At 40.3% G+C, this 22,162-nt stretch overlaps 1 protein-coding gene across 1 annotated transcript in view; it reads left to right on the top strand.

The window, feature by feature from the left end:
- The window catches only part of LOC121281536, a 40,152-nt gene that overhangs the window by 7,300 nt on the left and 10,690 nt on the right, over positions 1 to 22,162 (top strand). Inside the window, exons 2-5 of the mRNA XM_041194485.1 lie at positions 2,414 to 2,583; positions 5,432 to 5,577; positions 6,114 to 6,284; positions 11,226 to 11,430. Of these exons, the coding sequence (XP_041050419.1) occupies positions 2,414 to 2,583; positions 5,432 to 5,577; positions 6,114 to 6,284; positions 11,226 to 11,430 (692 nt within the window). The remainder of the gene's footprint in view (positions 1 to 2,413; positions 2,584 to 5,431; positions 5,578 to 6,113; positions 6,285 to 11,225; positions 11,431 to 22,162) is intronic.

Below are 22,162 nucleotides of genomic sequence, written 5' to 3'. Positions count from 1 at the left end.
TCCAACTGCTGTCACCCTGGGCACTTTGCCTTCACCTGCACCTCAAGTGATTGTGAAGTGCCCTCGCCAATGTGCACCGATATACTAGCCACTGCTCTAATGCCCACTGAGGTGCTGGTATCTGTGCTGGTACCTGCTTCAGAGAGTGGGTGTGATGCAAGTGCAAATGACACCCGGTGTCCTCTGGTGTCAGGGATGGCCCTTCGGGGTCCGGAGATTGAATGCCTGCCTACGAACCTAAAAGGAAGAAGGACATGTCATTAGTTAAAGTCATCACACTGTCACTGTGCATGCCAGGCACCCTGGTGAGACAACAGAGTTCTGCATCATGGTGCCCTTGTCTTTCAATGATCAATGGGGACTCCAGGTTCGAGGCTAATATCAATGAAGAGACTACACTAGATTAGTTGCACAAGCCGAAATTTCTCACCTCTGTGCACTGCACTCTTAACTTCGTCTGGCACCCCTGCTTCTCCATGCCTGGTTGCACATGGGGTGTGCTGGGTCTCAAGCTCCAGGGCATCTTGCTCATACCTTGAAAGGATTAGGAGGCTAGCGGGGCCTCTGCCGGACTACGACCTTCCTATATTGTTGTGAACAGTTTTCTCCTGAAACAACAGAGGAGCATTGATTAGCCCACTCCATACATGTAGCACCATTGCAGCCTGGCCAACCCCAGCTGAGGAGCACTTGGCAGGGCACTTCTGAGTTGTGGCCCTCGCGCTGCAAGGCAATCAGTCCAAGCAGCCAGGGCTCACCCCCTTGGCCAGCTCCAACGTGATTGACAGTTGGCACTCAGCCTCTAACACCCCTGAGGTTCACGGGGGGGCCAGACCTTAACACATCTACACATATCGACACAGACTCCACTCTACTCTACATTACTCTACAATAAATTCCAATAACATTATGAAAATTATTATATCTTCCTGACATACTAGATTCTCCCACAAGAGGAAATTTCCTCTCCACATCAAGGATTGTTTTATTGAGTGTGGCTGGGCTCCAACATCATTGAGGATGGGGATATTTTTGGAGCCGCCTCCTCTGGTTAGCTGTTTAACTGTGTAATTAGGAAAGCTAATAGAATGTTATCATTTATTGTGAGGGGAATTGAATACAAAAGCTGGAACATTATGCTTCAGTTATGTAGGGCATTGAGGAGACCATATCTGGAGTGCTGTGTACAGCATTAGTCTCCTTATTTAAGTAAGAATGTAAATGTGTTGGAAGCAATTCAGAAAAGGTTTACTAAATTAATACCTGGATTGGACAGGTTGTCTTATGAGGAAAGGGTGGACAGGCTAGGCTTGTGTACTCTGGAATTTAGAAGAGTAAGCGGTGACTTGATTGAAACATACAAGATCCTGAGGGGTCTTGACAGGGTTGATGTGGAGAGGACGTTTCCTCATGTGGGAGAATCTAGTACTAGGGGCCATTGTTTAAAAATAAGTGGTCACCTATTTAGGACAGAGATGAATGTTTTTTTTTCTCAGAGGGTCATAAGTGTTTGGAACTCTCTTCCTCAAATGGTGGTGGAAGTAGAGTCTTTGAATATTTTTAAAACAGAGGTAGATAGATTCATGATAAGGAAGGGGGTGAAAGGCTATCAGGGATAGGCAGGAATGCGGAATTGAGGTTACAATCAGATGTCATGATCTGAGTTCTCATGATCTCATTGAATGGCGGAACAAGCTGGACGGGCCAAGTGACCTACTCCTGCTCCTAATTCATATGTTCGCATCATCATTCTGGACTGCATGTGACAAGGTTGCAGAGCTTTGATCTGTTCTGTTTGTTATAGGGTCATTTAGCTCTGTCTAGAGCATGCTGCTTCTGCTGTATGGCATACATGAAGTCCTGTGTTGTAGCTTCACCAGGTTGACAACTTATTTTTAGGTATGCCTAGTGGTGCTCCTGACATGCCAGACATCTGCTTCAATTCATGAATCTGTCTATTCCCTCCTGAAGTGTTATCTTTAATCTGTAACACACTTCAGCCGAGTTTGTTTCATTGTATGTGTCCTAACTATTTAAAAATTCAGTTCACCAAGAATGTTTTCTGAATAAGACTAAAAATGGTTGTGGGTTTTTTGCAATAAAATCACAAACTTCCATTATTTAGAGAATAGATTGAGGGTCCTGGAGAGGGTTTTATTCATAAATAATGTTTTCCATCCCATCCTCACCATGTGTATAAGAACAAGGTTAAAAAAATCCTTCCTTGATGGTACAAGCGTATTTCAATATTCATTGTGACATATTGAAGACGCTTTGTTTTGGTTTGTAAATAGCACTGGATTACAATGGAAAGATGTCAGTTGAAGGTTGTCAAGAACAGAACTTCAGAACACTTGAGCAGGTATAATTTGCATTAACGAGACTTGATAAATAATTCTCATTCTTTTTATAGAGCCAGTTAGATTCTTCTGTAAATTGTGTACAAACCTTAGAACTGATCAAGCCAACAGTCTTTAAAGTTTCCATCAAGGACAAGTATGAAATTAGAACAACAGACATATGCCCATCTCTCAAACAACCTCCTGATTCTTCTCAACTAAATCTAGGTAAAGTAACAGCATGGTAAGTAATTAATGCAATCATTTTTATTTTGTAAAAATGAATGTAGGAGAAGCTCTTGAGTGTACACACAGAGTAACTTTATGGCTGTAAACATGGTAAATAGGTCTTTTTCATATTGTATTTTGCATACTTAAACTTGGCAGGCCAAGCCACAGCTACTGCAGGGCAATGTACATGGTTGATCTGTTTATCTGGTTTATTCATGAAACCTTCAGGCATGTACCTATCATCAGGTGATGGGGTTCTTCTTTTAACTCCAGATAACCCTGCAAGTCAATCCTGTAACATGTAGATTGGCTCTAACTGGACAAGCAACCAGAAACAGCAGACAAGTTATACAGTATTAGCTGATCAAATTAAAGAGCTGCTGTGTATGCCCTTAAGCCTGGGCTTTAATTCCAACCTCCACCATTGCTCTCTGTTCTTGTGTTCATGGGATATGTTCATATAGGGGGAAAATGGGAATCCCTAAGCAATCTAGGATATAACCAAGTGAATGTAATGCATGACTGGTTTCTGACCCACTGGGCGGAATTGTCTGTGTTCGCTGGCATCGGGTGTGCTCGGCAATATGAGCAGACAATATGGTGAGTAGGCCAAAAATCGGTTTCACAACGTCGTGAAACCAGTTTGCGATCATCAGTCTCTCAATGGCGGGTTGCGTTTCCCACCATCGGACATTGGAACCTCATTGTAATATATCTGCTCATCATTATAATGCTAGCCCACCAGACTCATCATCCCCACGCTGGATCATCTGATCACGTCAGCTTGATTGCACGCTGATGTGTTTCACAACTGCACAAGAGGGACATGCACCTAGCAAGCTGCACTTCTCTCAGGACTTCGCCTGTCTTGCTTCGGGCAGCACTTGCAGTCATCAGCACCAGGCTTCGCAGACAGCACCACAGCGTTTTTAGGGGGGGTCACTGGCAGGTCTCTACCTACCAGATCAGCCATAAACGGGGGTGGCTTTGTATGGCTGCAGGGCCAGGGCTTGCTGGGGAAGGGGGAGAAGTGGCTTCAGGCAATGAAAGAGGCTGCGGGACAAGGGCTGTTCTAAGGAAGGGAGGTATCCCAAGGTTTTTGTGAGGACACAGCTTGATCTGTGCAAGTGGCCTCAAGTTGGTGAGGATTGAGGAGGCAGTCTCCAGTGCAGATGAGACCAGATAGAGATGTGAGAGTGTGTGTGAAAGAGTGAGTGGTGATGTCCCTTGAGCTAGTAGTGAGTGAGATGCCAGTGAATATGTGATGGGCTTGAGTGTGTGAGTCTAGAGTGATGAGATGGTTGCCTTACCCTGGTAGCACGGATGACATAATTCATCCCCTATCTGCATTGGATGCCAACCTCTTTTGTGCAGCATTGGCACTGATCACCACTGCCATTGCCTACCAAGCCTGAGTGGTAATGTTGCTGCTCCTCTTGCGGCCAGAGCGGGGGGTAGAGGATATCATGGTGGGCTTCCACAGCATCCAAAAGACAATCGAGGGATGCATCACCAAACTTGGGGGCTGCAGTGTTCTTGCCTTTCGGGGCCATGTCTTATTTGCAGCAGTCCTGGGCTGGAAGCAATGGCAGGTGTGCGCACAGCTGTACTTTAAATGTGGCACCCGGCGGTGGTGGCGTGGCAGGCGAATGGGAGCCTGCTCACCATGGAAATGGCGTGTTTCCTGGGAATGCATAATTAATGCAGTGGGTTTGAGATGATATAGTGTGAGAAGCTGCCATTGCACTTAGCACAAATCTGGGATGATTCCATCCAATGTGTTGGTGATGTGAGGAGAGCTAACTCACATCATCCTGGAAATGGAAGTAATAACATTGCTTGGTTAGCACTAATTATATGATCAAATTTGTTATCATCTCAGGTAAACTGATTGTATAAACTAACACTTGGGTATATACAACGTTAAAAAGAGAATTTCAGGGCAATGAGGAAAAGGCTTAAACAGATTGACTTGGAGTTAACAATGAAGAAAACTTCAGTTAAAGATATCTCTTAGGACCGAACTACTAAATGCAGGAAAAGTACATATCAATGATTAGTAAGCACAGATTAAAGATATATGACCCTGAACTGGATTCTGCAAAAACTCCCATCCAAGTAGGCATAATTCTTTGTTGAACTTTGGGGCTGGATGGGCATGGTAGGAAGGGAGACTCCTACTGACCTGTTTGACTTTCACATTGTTGGTCTGCTTTTCTTGGGTGACAGTCCAGCTGTTCAGGGAAGAGGGTGAGAGCTTATATTGTGTAGGCTTTCCATAAAGAACCCACATTGTTTTCTATTTTCTGATCTGCAATTGGTATACGTCCCTTATGTATTTTATTTATGTTTGTCATGGGAGGGTTGCGCTTTACGACAGTGGTGGTTACAGCTTCTTGGAACCAATACTGAGAACTGCCAGAATGGCAGTATGTTGTATTTTTTGTTAAGTATTTGTTAATATTCGTAATGAATGATGGTACTTGTCAAGTTTCCTTCTACTTTAAATTAAGTGAGTAAGACATGGAAAAATGTGCAGTCAAATTTTAATCAAGAAATGTAAAAAAATCAATCAGACACTATCAAAGAATTGTGGCCTCCATGCTTCTTTGTGCATGAAATCAAGAACGGAGATTATACTTATTGTCACTGGGAGAAATGAAACTCAGAAGAAGTGAAATTATTGAGTTACTGTTAGGTAGCTTTTGTACCTAGTAAACAGTGGCATTGGTGGCAGCATGGGAGCAAGCTACTCTGTACTTTTAACTGCAGAGAGAGAAAAAAATGTGCTCCTATTGGAAGGTAATAAATGATTTTAAAAAGCTGATAAATAACTTATATCTATTTATTTTAATTATAAGGAGTAATACAAATTCCGTCCCTACCTCACTAAAGAGGCAAACTACTCAAAGTTGGCACACAAGAACAGAACCTCAAAGATGTCCTCCCAGATCAACAAATCCAAAAGACAAAACACCACTTGAGAACAAAATGTCTTTTATTGCAGGTAATGATATTAATGTAACATTCATTTAACATTTATATACCAAAAGAACACTTGGTTACCAAGTGGAAAAGGAATCCTGCCTTGAATTAGAACTTTTATTAAGCTATACATTAAACTAAGTACTAAATTTCCTACACAGTGGTTCTTATAGTAAAATTTCTGTTCAGAAAGACTCAAGCCCAATCCAGACTCGAGTCCCTTGAACGGACATGATGGGTTGGTGAAGTTGCCTGCCATAACTTATTTCCGGAGTTCAATGTATGAAAATCAATCTCCAGAATGTCTCTCATACAGTTATAATACAAAATATAAATTATTTTTTCATGCACATGGGCTAGGGGTAGGGTAGGGGGGGCCGGGGGTGGCGATGGGCCATGAAGAACAAATACTTGGTACCCTAATAGTTATCAGTTGTATTCCTTCAGTCAATATTTAAACTATGGGGCAGTCTATATGCTTTAATCTGATGATAAACATTTAATACAAATTTTCTTTTCTTGGTTTTGTTCTCCTCCTCCCCCAATTTCCAAATCCAGCATTCGGGACAAAATGTGGCCTTCTGGAGCGAACAAGCAGCAGGGCATCTTCATGCCGTAGCCTTACATTCTCAAAGAATGAATCAAAAATCCAGGAACTCAAATTTCAAAGTTTAGACGATGAACTAGAAAATCTTATTCAACAGATTATTGACGAACAGCATATTACAAGTATGTATAATCATTCAAAATTTTGTTGAAATCAATTAATTTATCTAAATTTAGAAGGTGAGTGAAAATAAAATATATTTCTTTCAGTGGTCTTGAACATGTGTACTGATCACAGGATTTCCCTACACTGTATTATTTCTCAGTTGCATTTGCAGTATTCTGACCCAAGTGTAGCACTGTTAGTGATAGATTTGTAGTGAGTGGACCAAGATCTTTGGTGCAAGAATCAGTCAGACTATTATCATCCAGCCTGGTGATCAGAGATGGAGAAATAACACAAATTAGGATAAATTTCCAGATAAAAGCAAAAAACTGCGGATGCTGGAAATCCAAAACAAAAACAAAAATACCTGGAAAAACTCAGCAGATCTGGCAGCATCTGCAGAGAGGAACACAGTTAATGTTTCGAGTCCGAATGACCCTTCAAAGGACTAAGTAAAAATAGAAGCACCTCATCTTCTGACTAGGCACTTTACAGCCTTCCGGACTGAATATTGAGTTCAACAATTTTAGATCATGAACTCTCTCCTCCATCCCCACCCCCTTTCCGATCCCCCTTTTTTTCCCAATAATTTATATAGATTTTTCTTTTCCCACCTATTTCCATTATTTTTAAATGTATTTCCGTCCATTGTTTTATCTCTACCTTTTAGCCTTTTTCGATTCCTTCACCCCACCCCACCCCCACTAGGGCTATCTGTACCTTGCTCATCCTGCTTTCTACCCTTAATTAGCACATTGCTTTAGATAATATCACCACCTTCAACACCTCTTTGTCCTTTTGTCTGTGACATCTTTTGGTTATCTCCACCTATCACTGGCCCTCTATCCAGCTCTACTTGTCCCACCTCCCCCCCCCTTAAACTAGCTTATATTTCACCCCTTTTCTATTTTTACTTAGTTCTGTTAAAGAGTCATGTGGACTCGAAACGTTAACTGTGCTCCCTTCCAAAGATGCTGCCAGACCTGCTGAGTTTTTCCAGGTATTTATGTTTTTGTTTTGTGACCTAATAATTGCTGACACACACAGTCAATGCTCACATTTGAATAATGGCATGTGGGTGTAACACTATCTGCAGAATTATACCAAGCGGGGAGTGAACTAATTGAGCAAAGGGAGAGGAAACAATTAGCAGAGGAGGAAGAAATATATCAGGCACTCTAAAAAGATATGTTTTTAAAAAATAGTATTTTCCATTATCTGTTAATTGGATGACAAAGAAGATTTTTACTCATGTAACAAAAAAAACATTTTAGTTTTTATGATATTACACTAAAATATCCCATTTTATTTTTTTTAAGTAAAAGAGAGTATTTTAAGTAAAATCAGGAAACATTAAAAATGCTCAACAGGTTTGGCAGTTTCTATGGTGAGAACAACCAACATTTAGGGTCTATGACCTTTCATCAGAACTTTATTTCAGATTTCCAACATCCGCAGTATTTTACTTTTGTAGGAATATTTTAAAATGTCTAATGGATAAATAAGTTATGGAGGATCATTTATTCCTATCATATGCAAGTAATCCCATTACAGTCAGATCAGAATGATATTTTTCCTGTGTTTTTGGCTAATATCTTAAATAATACTAGTACAACACTAGTACAACAAAGTACATTAATTGTACCAGAGACATTATTATATCACTATTTCAACGTATACAAAGGGTAATTACAAGATTTTCTATATGGTGACATGGTTAAAACTTTACAAATCCTCAGACATCTACTTGAAAAACATGTTCATTGATCAAACGTTCTAAAATTTACCAAAAAATAAAGCCATTAAATACCAAAAATTCCTTATCCAGTTTTTATGATTTTTTAAATCAAATTACATTTGTGCATCAGTTCTATCTACTTCCTTCAACCACATTTAAAAGTTGTTTTGATCAGATGAAACTGAGTAATAACTTACCCAACTTCAGGATGTAGGTTACTTTTTATTCACTATATGTTACCAAGATAGCATGAGATGCAGGCATTAGTTCATGTTTATGAAGTACAGATTTTATTCCAGGCATGTGGAATAACAATTCAATTGGGAGCTTGCTAGAAATGTTCATCCTCTCCATCAGTGAGTGTCAGTGCTAACCCCCAACTCAAAATTAGTTTGGAGTCCGAGCATCATACAACTGACTCAAAAAATAACGTAGGAGCCACAATAAATTAGTACAAAAACAATCTAGGCAAGATCAGTGGGAAAGGAAATTAGGCACCGTTTTGATTTCCTTTTTGCTATTCATTCATTCATTGCCTATACCTAATTGCCCTCAGGAAACTGGTGGAATTCTGCCTTCTTGAACTGCTGCAGTCTGTGGTGAAGGTGTTCGCATAATGTTGTTAGAGAGTTCCAACATTTTGACCCGGCAATGATGAAGGAACAGCATATGTTTGTAAGTGATTTGAAAGGTAATTTGATAGTGTTGCCCTTGTCCTTCTAGGTGGCAGCAGTTGTAGGTTTGGAAGGTGCTGTTGAAGAAGTCTGGTCAAGTTACTGCAGTGCTCCTTGTAAATGGTCCACCCTCCAGCTACAATGTGCCTGTAAGAGGAGAGAGTGAATGTCTTAAGGTGATGGATAGGGTGCCAATCAAATGGGCTGCTGTGTTTTGGATGGTGTTGAGTTTGTTGAAAGGTTGTTAGACATACACTCATCCAGGCAGGTGAAATTTATTCCAGCACACTCCTAACTTGTGCCTTGTACATGCTGGAAAGCCTTTGGGAAATTAGGTGAACCACTATCGACAGAATAACCAACTTCTGATCTGCACTTGTGGCCACAGTATTTATGTGGCTGGTCCAGATAAGTTTCTGGTCAATAGTGACCCCAGAATGTTAGTAATGGGAGATTCAAAATTTGGTAATGCCACTGAATGTAAAGAGGAGGTGATTAATCTCTTGTTAGGGCTAGTGATTGCCTGGCACTTGTGTGGCGTGAATGTTACTTGTCACTTACCAGTCTAAACCTGAATGTTGTCCAGGTCTTGCTGCATGCAGGCATGGATGACTTCATTATCTAAAGCATTGCGAATAGAACTGAACACTACCATCATCAATAAGCATCTACACTTCTGACCTTATAAAAGGAGGCTAGATCATTGACGAAGAAGTTGAAGATGGTTGGAACTAAGATGAGGAACTCTTGCAGCAATGTCCTAGGGCAGAGATGATTGGTCTCCAACAGCCATAACATTCTTCCTTTGTGAGCCAGTTGTAAATTTTCCCTCTGATTTCTGTTGACTTCAATTTCACTAGAGTTCCTTGATGTTACACTCAGTCAAATGTTGCCTTGATCTCAAGGGCAGTCACATTTGCCTTCCCTCTTTAATTAAGCTCTTCTGTCCACGCTCAAACCAAATTTGTAATGAGGTCTGGAGCCAAGTGGTCCTGGTGAAACCCAAACTGAGCATTGGTGGGCAGATTTTTGGTGAGTAAGCACTTTTCAATCTCATTGTTAATGACCCCTTTGATCTCTTTGCTGATGATTGAGAATAGACTGATGGGGCAGTAACTGGCTGAATTGGATTTGTTCTGCTTTCATGGACAGGACATACCTGGACAATTTCATTTTATCAGGGAGTTGCCAGTGTTGTAGATGTACTAGAATGGTTTGGCTAGAGTCTTGATCAATTCTGGAGCACTGGGTTTTTAGAGCCCACAGCCTTTTCTGTATCCAATATGCTCAGCTCAAGAAATCTTGACATCACGTTGAGTGAATGAAATTGGCTGAAGACTTTTCTGTGATGTTGGCAAGTGTAGGAAGAGGCTGGGATTGATCATCCATTTGGCATTTCTGGCTGAAGATGATTGCAAATCCTTCAGCCTTGTCTATGCAGTTATCCCAGCTGGGAAGTAGACATGTGAATATTGGATGAAGACTGAATCAGGCTTAGCTGTGAAACTTCTCATGATTTTAATTTCCTGCTGACATACATTATCTAATCTTACAAATGAAGACTGGGCACTTATGTTCTTATGTTCATGTGTACTTGAGCAAGATACCAGAAGGCTGAAGGTACCTGCAACACCAGCACATCAAGATCTGCCTTCAGGGAAGGACAAAATTGGAAATAAACTATCAAGTTGGAAAAAATGGTACATCAGGAGAATTGTGTTCACTTCTGAACACTACATCTTAGGGAGGTTATGCCTTGGAGGGACTACTGTACATGCTTACTAGAATGTTACCAAGGCTTAAAGGGTTAAATTAGGAGATCTGGTTGCAACTACTTGGCTGTATTCCCTTGAGTTTAGAAAATGGAAGGAATCAGTAATTATGTGTTTAAAATTATAAAAGAATTGGATAGAGTAGATTCAGGGAAGCTATTTCCTCCGGTAAAGAATTTCAGAATAAGAGGGCACAATCTCCAAATTACCTTTTAAATTAGGAGTGAAACCAAGACTCAATTTTACACACAAAAGATAGTGAACATGTGAAATTCTGTCCTCCAAAAGTCTGTGGATGTTTGGTCAACTGAAATTTTCAAAACTGAGATCGACAGATTTTACTGTGTAAATATATTGGGAATATGGATCAAAGCCAGTAAATAGAGATGCAGTGCAAATCAGTCATGGTCTGTTCAAATGGCGGAACAGGCGCAAGGGGTTGAATACTCCCGTTCCCGTGATAACAATTTGGAAATTGGCAAATCCTTTTCAGTAATTGAAGGAAAACACTCTAGGTTGACTACCCTCACCTCTTGAAATCTGAATGGGATAGTCCTGAAACTGCTAAAATAGAAATCAGTCTTTCACTTAGTATGACTAAATAAGTAGAACTAATGAATTAGCTACCTCCTTTTTGATAACCAGTGATTTACATCACAACTCCTGCTTCGACCTCTAATATAATCCTTCATCCTCATACTTTCATACATGAAGGAAGAATCTATGGTTCTGAGAGTCTATACCAAAATTGATATTTTGGTTCAATTTTAATAGGTGAAGACAATACAAGTCCTAACCATGATGCTGAAGACCATATTTCAAAGAAAGAAATGGTGATGGAAACACCTTGTGAAACAGTTGCTTCATCTGTGACTCTTGATTCAGAATTTCAGCAGACTGAAGTAAATGTCCATGAAACACTTCACCTCTACCTGCCTATCCATGACATTCAAGAGGAGGAGGAGTTCACAACCACAGGGTAAATCTTATTATGCTGCAAGCCTTCCCCTTTAAGCTTTTCCCATGTTATATGGGGTAGTCACAATGCTGGTTGATCACCCTTCATATCAGCCACCTTTTTTTGTTCGATTTGGCGAGTGATTTTACAGCTGGATGCCCTTTCTGCCATGCATCCTCTCCATTAACAAGGTTTTTTTGCAAATAATGGAAAAACTTGCATTTATATGCCTTCCATGTTCCCAGAACGTCTCAAAGTGCTTCACAACCAATTAAACACGTGTGAAATACATTTACTGTTGTAAAGTACAGTAACAACCAGCCAATTTGCTCACTAATAGGTCCCCAAATTAATAAAATAAATGACCAGATAATCTGTTTCAGTTAACTTGGTTTATGGCTAAATGTTGGACTGGAGACTGGGATTATTCCCCTGCTCTTCTTCAGATAGTGCCATGGAATCTTTTATGTACAGTTAACAGACAGAGAGCCTTGGAATAACCTCTCATCCAAAAATTGACACCTCCAAAGGTGCAGCACGTCCTTAGCAATGCACTTAAGTGATCCATCATGAGTCATAACTATGTACAATATTATACCCATCGTGACAGTGTTCTTTAACCTTGCTCATCAGGGTAGCTTCTTAAACTCACTGATGAGTGTATTGCATGTTTATAAAAATGTTTTATTTCCTATATGATATTCTATTAGTGGAAATATATCTTCTGTTACATTTTATGCATCTTGATGCAACAACACATTGCTGTAAATGCACAACTGTGCTCGCCATACAGGAAAAAATATCTTTACAGATTGTATAAACAAAAAATATTTTATTTTGAAAGTGCAGCTTAAAAACCTAGATTAAAACGAAACTTCCTCATTGAGGTAGTGCCCCTACTGTGTGGTTATTTGCATACTGATTATTAATGCTTTGAACTATCTCAAACAAAATTGAAGGAGAGACAGAGTTTAAACAAATCTCATTAGTTTACATATTGTGAATTCAAATTGTATGTTACATTTTGAACTACCACATAATATAGATTATCGCCAGGGATAATGCAAATATACCTTCCAGCATATTTCCTACATTTGCAGCAAATACCTATTAAGCCCAGGAACTCTGTGTTCAGTTGTCGTGGATATATGGGGGTCCCACATCTGAAGTGTCCCTAAAGTTTACTACAGCAGCACCAATGTGGCATGCATAGGTTGACTGACTTAATTTGACAAAATGCAGTCAGAGGTTATTAATCAGACCAGTTTTCTTAGAATCCAAATTACTGGATAAACAAAATTTTGATACATTGAGCCCAATATAGTGATCAAAAGCAAGGTGCAAAATGGAGTAAAAGAAACTATCCTGTAATATGTAGGCAGTAATGTATGTGTTGAAAACTGATGTTCCATTGATTGCATGTATGTAATTAGCTTTATCATTAAAGACAAGCATATTTCCCTACTGGTTATCTAAATTAACATTTTGGAAGACTTTGTCAAACATGCAACATGGTTATGTATGTTAAATTTGTTCATACCCATTTGCAGATAATTTTTGTTCACTGTTTACTTTTATCCAATTAATCAGGTGTGACTAAATGAATTAATCTGTTGGATACATGGCCCCCAATTTTAAGTGGGGACAGGAATGGAGCTTGTGATGATGTAAGTTCAGGAGCTTTGGAGGTCTGGTCAATTTTAATGGAGAAGTTTTATTTCTGCAAGGCTTCCAGGTTCCCTGGATAGTTAATACATCTGTCGGAGTCCAACCCACATTATGCAGTTCCAGTGGGTATCCCGACCTCAATTTAAAGCACGAGTGCGCCACCTTCAAGGGCTGCTGCATTAATCCTGGAGTCAAATCTGTGGAATTGTAAATCACTCGTGGAAAGTTTCCAGTTATCTGATAAGAAATGTGTGATGGTCCACGGATTCTCTGTTACCTCACTTGAGATGATACAAGCTGCAGTGAGAGCCAGAAGAAATGTGTTATTCCTATCAAGTGGGAAAACTAAATCTGGAGCCGCCACTAAGAAGGTGTAGATCGAAGTGGTGGAAAAAGTCAGCAGCAGAAATCTGACACCAAGGACCTGGATCCAGTGTTGAAAACAATTTAGTGACCTCAGGAAATGTCAGTGTAAATTCTTCTGTACCTATCTCTTATTATGCACCTGCTTTCACTTTGTCTTCCTCCTATACCATTCATACTAATCTTCACCCCTAAACCTTCACCCCATCAATTACAAAGGCACACTGTATCACCTATCAACCTCACACCTAAAAAATGCCCAGCTCTCGATTCCTCCTTTCACAGCTGCCATTAATGCCATCCTCATCCATCTCCTCTAATTTTTTCAGCCTGCCCATACACTTGGCAACCCAGCTCAATTTACACTATAACAATTTATTGCAAATGCTTGACATCTCCAATCCCATAACACATTCTTGATTTCCCATTCACCCTATGCATTGCATCCAGAAGAAGCATACATCCTGACTAGCCACTCGTAATGGTGTTCTAGCTTTTTTATGGGAGAAGAAAGCATAAAATAGAAGGGAGAGCCAGCACTGATGAAAGACCACACAAGTATGTGGCAGTGACCCCAGTGGAGGTGGAAGCAGCGAAGTTAAATAGCCTATGTAATGCAGGTGACTGAGGTTAGCAGCTCAACCAAACAGGGTGACTGATTTAACCTTAAACCCCTTCATTTGCAAAGGCCAACAGCACCTCAAACCAACTTCAACATCTTCCCTCAAGTAGTACAGTCAAGTGTTTCAAGTGTTAAATTATACTTTTTTAAATTACCATTCCTAACTCTACACTCTTTCTTTCCTTCAGAACCTTCGCATAAAGAACATAAACCATTGTCTACAGAGGATGAAGACTCCTCAGAGGAACTAATCTTTCCTGAGGATGCATTGTCAAACATAGCATCCTTTGCAGGCACTAGTGCAGATACTGGCACATCAAGTGGTCATCTTAGTGAGGTAGCTGGTCCAGAACCCTGCGAGTCTAATGGCACATGAATCAAAACAGATCATGGTGATTGGGACAATAGAGGAGAATCACGCCAGAGGGTGCCATCCTCTGCAAACTATGTTCAGCAGCAGAGAGGTATAGACCTCTTGGATACAACCTTGAAATGGAAGATATTGGAGACTCAACAAATGAGAGAGTTTTGGCAATCTTGCTAGGCACTTTCTCCACTCTGGCAGGGAGGATGGCACCATGTGTCGGGTGCACTCCCTGGGTTTTTCCTCTCGACAGTCTACCATGAAGCATGTGGTCACTTCCAGGGACACTGCAGCAGGAGCACTCAATAGGAACCATCAAACTTTTCAAACTTGATAGAGGCTTAACGTCTGTCCGCCTTGGAGAAGTTGGAGGACAGAGTAGGTCAGGGCTTCCAAAATATTACATATCTTTCCCAGTCTGCCACTCTGCCAACTGTTAGGGCTGATGAGCCACAGCCTCACGGAAGGGAAGTTGGTGGTTTAAGATGCTGAGTGGTCTTGACAGGGTGGATGTGAAGAGGATGTTTCCTCTTGTGGGGGAATCTAGAACCAGCGGCAGAATCTTCTGTTCAGCGAGTAGGGGCAGGGGCTCGCTCGCCGACACAGAGTGATGTCAGGCACGCATCCTAACATCACCTCGCATCATTTAGATTTAGATTTTCAGGTCAGCAGCCGCGTCACTGACTTGGCTGCGCGCCCACCGACCTGTCAACAGCCTATTAAGGCCATTAGAAAACTAATTGAAACCATTAATGGACCTGCCTGTCCAACCTTAGGGTTGGCGGGCTGGCTGGGAGCCCTGGCAGGCTTCTGAAAAAGCATGAAACCCCATGCACGGGTGGGATGAGGTTTCATGAGTGATTAAAAAATCTCAGAACATTTCAAAATAAAAGTTATGGACATGCCTCAACTCACATGAGGGGACATGGCAGCGAAATTTTTCTCATCTGTATTTGAAATCTGAACCTATCTTGAGGCAGCACTTTGCCTCAGGGAGATCTGTGGGCTCTTTCGTGTGCATGCATGAAAGAGCGCGCTCCCAGCTCAGGGAATCCCCCCCCCCCCACCCCCACCCTCACCTGCACAGGAAGCACTTCCTAGTGAACTCATGCTGGACGGGCCTTAATTGGCCCACCCAAGTAAAATGGAAACACGCCCCCAAGCGGGGGTGCCAGTTGGGAACCCGCACATCCCCCCTAATGGGAGGAAAATGTTGGCCTAGGGGGTCACTTGAAAAATAAGGGGTTGTCCATTTAAGACAGAGATGAGGGGAATGTTTTTTCTCTCAGAGGGTCTTGACTCTGCTTCAAAACGCAGTGGAAGCAGAATCTTTGAATATTTTTAAGGTGGAGGTAGATAAATTATTGATAAGCAAGGGGGTGAAGGATTATCAAGGGTAGATGGGAACGTGGAGTTGAGGTTACAATCAGATCAGCTATGATCTTGTTGAATAGTGGAGCAGGCTCGAGGGGCCAAGCAGCCTACTCCTGCTTCTTATTTCATATGTTCGTATAACACTTCATCCTCTCTCAGAATGTCATCACGTCTCCTTAGAAAAGCACCTTTCAATGAACAGAAAACATTTGATGTGTTACGCCACATCTTGTAGTGCGATCTCCAGTATTTTTTAATGAAGACCAAACATTGGTTCGCTACAGAGACATTCTCCCATTGAGAAATAATAATGACATGAAGCTAGTTTAATCTAAAAATAGAAGAGAACAACTAAAAACCAAAGGTGCTGGATCATAAAAAAGGCTATGTTCAATGAGATAAGGAGCGATCTGGGCCAAATAAAAACATGAAAAATAAACTGAAATTTAAAAAGAGAGTCTATGACAAAACTAGAGCTAATAATGCTCAAGAATATTATGAATAAATATAAAAAGTGTAGTAGCAAGGTGTCAAGGGAGATTAGAAGGGCTAAAAGGGAACAGGAAAAAGACTAGTGGACAATATCAGTGTAAATAATAAGGGTTTTAATAAGATTTTAAAAAGTTGCAGTCAGATATAGGGTAGCCTGTACATGGACAATAGGGGAAATCTCATTGTGGAGGATAAAAGTATGACAGAGATATATTAAGTAAATATTTTGTCAGTTTTTATAAATGAAGATACAAGTGAGAACTGCAAGGGCGTGAAATTCATTTGTATACACTGCAACAAAGGTCTACCTGATGTTTTCTTCTGTATGAACTGCCACTGGCTGCTTCCTGCACAGTGTTAGTGCACTGAATTCACATGTGCAAGTGCATCCCCTGTGTGTACCCAAAGAAATTGAAAGAGTGAGACCATTACACTTTTGACATAAACAAGATGATGCAATGCCAAGATACCAAAATTGGTCAATGAATGTGCAATCAACACCTTCCTTAATCCTCCTGAAACAACAAGCAATATGAAGTAAATTGGCCCTGTTCTGGAGCTTTTTAAAGGGCCACTCAGCAAGATGCAGCTGAGGTGCTTATGATTTACTTTTGTTCAGGCAAAGTTTGTGGAACTTGGAGGTTTTTGTTGACCACAGGAAGGCATAAAATGACATTTCTTTGCATAGATATGAGGGCAGTAGATGCAGTGCCAAGCTCTGCAACATGAGTAGAATATGCAGAGAAGGATGCAGTGAGGGGAAGCTCTGTGAAGAAGGAGGGCTTTCTATAGAGACATGCACTAAGGGTCTGCCAGGTGCATCATTCCTACATAGCAATGAGCCAGGAACAGTGCCTGAGGAGGCTACACAACAAAAAGACAGTAGTGACAAGATGTGCACCTCCTTCATGATGACCTGGAGCCACAAACCAGGGTGAGGACTGCTCACCCAATGGCTGTGAAGATCACCATCACCCTCACATTTTATGCCATGAGATCCTTCCAGGTGCGAGCTGGCAACATCAGCAATGTGTCACACATAGAAGCATCAGGAAGATCACAGAAGCACGTACAGAGGAGTGAAGATCAGGCTGAAGAGCATGTGGATTCACCAGGATGGCTTCAAGATGGTGTAGGCTGTTTGGGCCCCTCTAAGTCAACCAAAGAGATACCACAACTGTAAGAGCCATCACTCTCTCATTGGGCTGTTGGTGTCTGACCAAAACAGGAACTTAATCTCATTAAATGCCTGCTATCCTAGCAGTACCCATAATGCTTTTATCCAGTGACAGTCAGTGATACCAATCATCTTCAGGGCTCCAAGACACATGACACAATACAGCTCATGATTCTCTTTCATCTTCCTACCATGCGACGTCAGAGGGCCTTCAAAAATAGCTATGGAGTCACCTACAACATCATGGAATAAGCCATCGGCCTACTAAACCAAAGGTTTTGCTGCTTAAATCACTCAGGGGGATCTCTACAGTACTTGCCGGCGAAAGTGTCCATGATTATGGTGGTGCTTTACCCTCCACAACCTTCAATTATGAGGGTTCATCATTACCTCCTGGAATCAGGAAACCATGTAGGGAAGAGGAGAAGACCCATCCACCACATGCAATTGGACACAGTGAGGTTTTGCTTCAGTTGAAATGAACTTCTCCCCCTCCAACATGGATCCACCATTCCCTAACAGTATTTCCATTTCAGATTCCCCATCACAAAATCTCCTTGCCAACATCATTCAATAAAGGCCAACAGCAAAAATCTTCACTCAGCAACTTTTTCCAGAAACACATCAATAATACAAAAAAACTTATCACCCCTTAGTGCCTGTCTTGCAGTTACCCTTACCTGACCTATGTAGTGCTACCCCAATGGCTGCAGCATGGCTGGTGGAAGGCTGCTGAATTTCACTGGGGGATACTGCAGATGGCCTCCGATCAGCCTTGGGTTTCGAGGACCCCACTTTGGATAACACTACATTGGCATGAACAACAGCAATTTGGGCTGGCTGGCTGAGAAGCAACAGTAAGGACACCATGGTGGGAGCACAAATACTACCATCCCGAGAGAGGATTGAAGGTACATGCTCCACAGTGCCACTGCCATTTCTACAGGCACCACCTCATTAATCCTCAATCTAGAGCGCAGATTGCTGAAATGCTGTCAGAGCCTGCATGCCTTGTACAGCAGTGAGAACTGCATTCACAATGACAGCTGTGTGTATCTGCATGCCAGAATCTTGAGCTTGCATACCAGCAGTAAGGAATCTCATGACCTCCATCTGATCTTCTACTGCAGCACTGAAACATTGAGAGGCCTCGACCTGTGCTGTACTGGAAGCTGACATGGCAGCCTGCAGACACTCTATCAAGGATCAGTTGCTGCCATGGCAGTGCCCACCTCTTCCAACGATAGAAAAGGAATTGCTTCTGAAAAAAATGGTAGAACTCAAGATGGATAAGTCAATAGATCCTGAGGTATCTTAGCCTGTTGTAAGAAGTTAGAGAATAGATACCAGAGGCTTTGTCTGGAGAATGCATTGAACATTTTGAAAAGCATGAATAATCAAGGATGGCCTATATGCATTCATTTTTTTAAAAATTGAGTCTCTTGAAGAAATGGCCAATTGGAGGGAGAGAGTGAATGCAGAAAATATAATGTATATAGATCTTCAAAAAATATTTTATAGGATGATTCTTGGGAGGCTTACCAGAAAAATTCAGGCATAAGGTATAAGAAAAAATGTAGCAACATAGAAAAAAAGTTTGTTGATGGAAGTATAACAAATGGTTGAGGTTGCTCAGATTGGAGAAAGTTTTGGAAGTTAAATATTGCAGGGGTCAGTGCTGGGTCTACTTTTTTGTTCTTAGTAGATATATGCTGATTTAGACTTGAGCTAAGGAAGCACAAAATGCAAACAGCAAACAACACAAAAGTAAAGGTTTGGCAAACAATGAAGCGGACTGCAAAAGGCATCTATTTGTGGAAAAGACAGTTGGTTGGTAAATGCAATTTAATGTTGAGAAGTTTAATGTTGATACGTTTTCTGAGGCAAAAGCAAGGAATGGGTGCACACACTGAAGCAAAAAGCATTGAACTGCATGGAACAGAGCTGGGGGTTCACATGAATATCTTCAAAGTACAACTACGGATAAGTCAGGCCATAAAAGGATAGCCTTTTGGGTTTTACAAACAGGTGCAAAATAATGATCAACTCTGTACAAGGTGATAGGCCTTAGTGATGTGCACAATTTTGGCAACATTTTATAGAAATGACACTAAAGTCATGGAGATTGTAGATTCCAGGAAAATGCCGGGAATTAAAAACAATAAACATGAGAAGAGGTTTGAAGTACTGGGATTATTTCCACCAATGCAAAGAAGATTAAGAGGAGATTTGTAAAATTATAGGCTGTTTAGAGAGTCAATAATGAAGAGTTATAAATTTAAAATTGTCACTAAGAAAGTAAAGATGTGGGTTAAGAGCAATTTCCTTTACAGGAAGTTGTAAAGGTGAAAGCAATTGAATCTTTTAAGGGCTAAATGCTAATATTAAAGCAGAAGAAGTTACAAGACTATGGTGAGAGAGCAAGGCAGTGAGGTTAGTTTTGGAATGTTTTATCAAAGTGCCAGCACAGTACAATGAGACAAATGGTTTTCTTCTGTATTGTAGACTATTATTCATTCTATGGCAATAATTTTATGCAATGGGGTAGTTCTAGATTTTCTCTATCTCCAAACCAAAGCAGAGGTTCAACTGGTGAAGATGTCAGTGAGCATGCAAAAACACACTTTCAACACATCTTCCAAATAGCCAGGGATTCTTACACAAAAATCTAGTGCAGACACATAACACACTAACAGTCCAATATTGACATTGCTAAAGCAGGAAGATCCAGCACATCAATATTTCAATTAGTTTCAGTACTGTTCAGTCAAACAGTATCGACACTAACAGAAGTAGATATCATCAAGGAAAAATAACAATTTCTGGGAATATAAGGTTTATATAATCTAGACTCAATGCTTGGATGGAATCCCATATCCCATTTAAAAGTAATCCAAATCATGTTTAAATTGAAGGTAGTTAGTTTTGACCATATGAGAATTAGCTATGTAAAAGAATTAATGGTAAATTGCTTCAATTGGCACTTTTCTAACTATGTCTTATTAATTCTTTGCAAAATTTGACAATTAGTGAATATAAATACAACGTAAAACTGCTCCAGTGCTTGCTTTTTTGAATGTTTTGAAAGCATTCTACTTTCAAAAAATCCTTATTCAAGCTTCTACATTTCTAAATAAATTCACATTTTAATATTATGCTACTAAATTAGGGGTCAAATTCAATCTTAAATCCCCTCAAGAAAAAGGGAAATATAAAATATAATTTGAGGAGTTAAGCTGATTATATATTTTGCAAACTGCAGACAAAACAGGACCTACTGGCTGTTGTAATACTGTTGTAACTTTTTTGTACTGAATTAAATCTGTTTGGCAACATGCGAATGAGATAACACATTTTTTGTTGTTAAATCCTGAACCCCTGAGATGAAAGCCATGATTTAACACAAATTTCTATCTTGCAGACTAGAAAGCATTGTATACTTAGACCAGTTTTGATCAAAGATGACTGGGAAAATGCTGTTCTGCCTCAAGTTATTTACAAATAACTGCTTATGCAGTTTCTAATGCCAATCTTTCCACAAAACTCTCTTGAAGCTCTCCAGAATTGTCTGTGCATATAAAACAAATTGGAGCAATTCCCCACATTTTCATCATCTTTAGTTTTCCTGAAGTGACGCTGAACTACCAAAGTTGTAGCATTTTACTGCATTTTTGCTCCAAGATAATTTAGTATCTTCAAACAAGTGGGAGGTGAAAGGATCCTAAACGCTGATTTGGAATATGCAGATGTGACTGTGGGGGAAGGAGAGTAGAAGGAGAATGACATCTAGATGTTATCTGCCTGTAAATCATTCTTAGTCCCTTCCTTTGCATTTTTGCTGAAAAGAGCCTAGAATACGGTCCAATGATATTTTTGTATTGTTGTGGAATGTATAATAGTAATTGTCCCATAATGCAGAAATTCAACCTGCAAAACTCAACAGGTTGATAATATTTTGAGAATCTAAGGGCAACAGGTTGCTTGTACAAGGTCAGTTACACCAAAAACCTACAACCCCAAACTTTTACCTTCAATTCAAAAATATCTGTTTGGACATGAGACACTTAAAGAAAAATTACTGTGCCACAAGTTGGGAATGTAATTTTATCTTCAAAGTGTTAATGCCTCAGAACTGCACTAACAATAGATAATTTATGACCTCCATTCAAATCGGTTATTGGTGCTTTCACAGATGCAATAATGTAAGTGCACTGTACAATTCTGTGGTTTTCCTGTACACCTTCTCTGATATTCAATTCCTGGTCTACAATGCATTTTTAAAGGTAAAAACCACTTCAAAGTGAATATTCCCCATTTACTGCTTTGAACAGATCAGCAACAACTTTTTGATTGTTGATTAAATTGTATTATAATCTGTATGACAGAAGAAAAATATCAATAATTTCTCTGTGCTTTATTTAAAAGCTATTCACAAGTGCAGGATAGCCATTGTCAATCTTTTAAAAAGAGATCCCAAGAAAATAAGAGGCCTATTTAATTTTAACCACCAATTTCATCATCAGCATCATGTCACAAAAGCTTACTAATGAATTTGTCAAAACAGAATGACAAATTTTCATTTTGAAATGGTAGGAACGAATTGGTACTCAGAACTAGACATTATAGCAATCTTCCAATTACAGAGAAGTCAATAGGAATCTGATTTGTTCCTTTAGCTGTTCAGACCGAATTT

Source organism: Carcharodon carcharias, chromosome 8 (assembly GCF_017639515.1).
Source record: "Carcharodon carcharias isolate sCarCar2 chromosome 8, sCarCar2.pri, whole genome shotgun sequence".
Classification (NCBI taxonomy): Eukaryota; Metazoa; Chordata; class Chondrichthyes; order Lamniformes; family Lamnidae; genus Carcharodon; species Carcharodon carcharias.
This window is presented reverse-complemented; position numbering and strand designations above follow the sequence as displayed.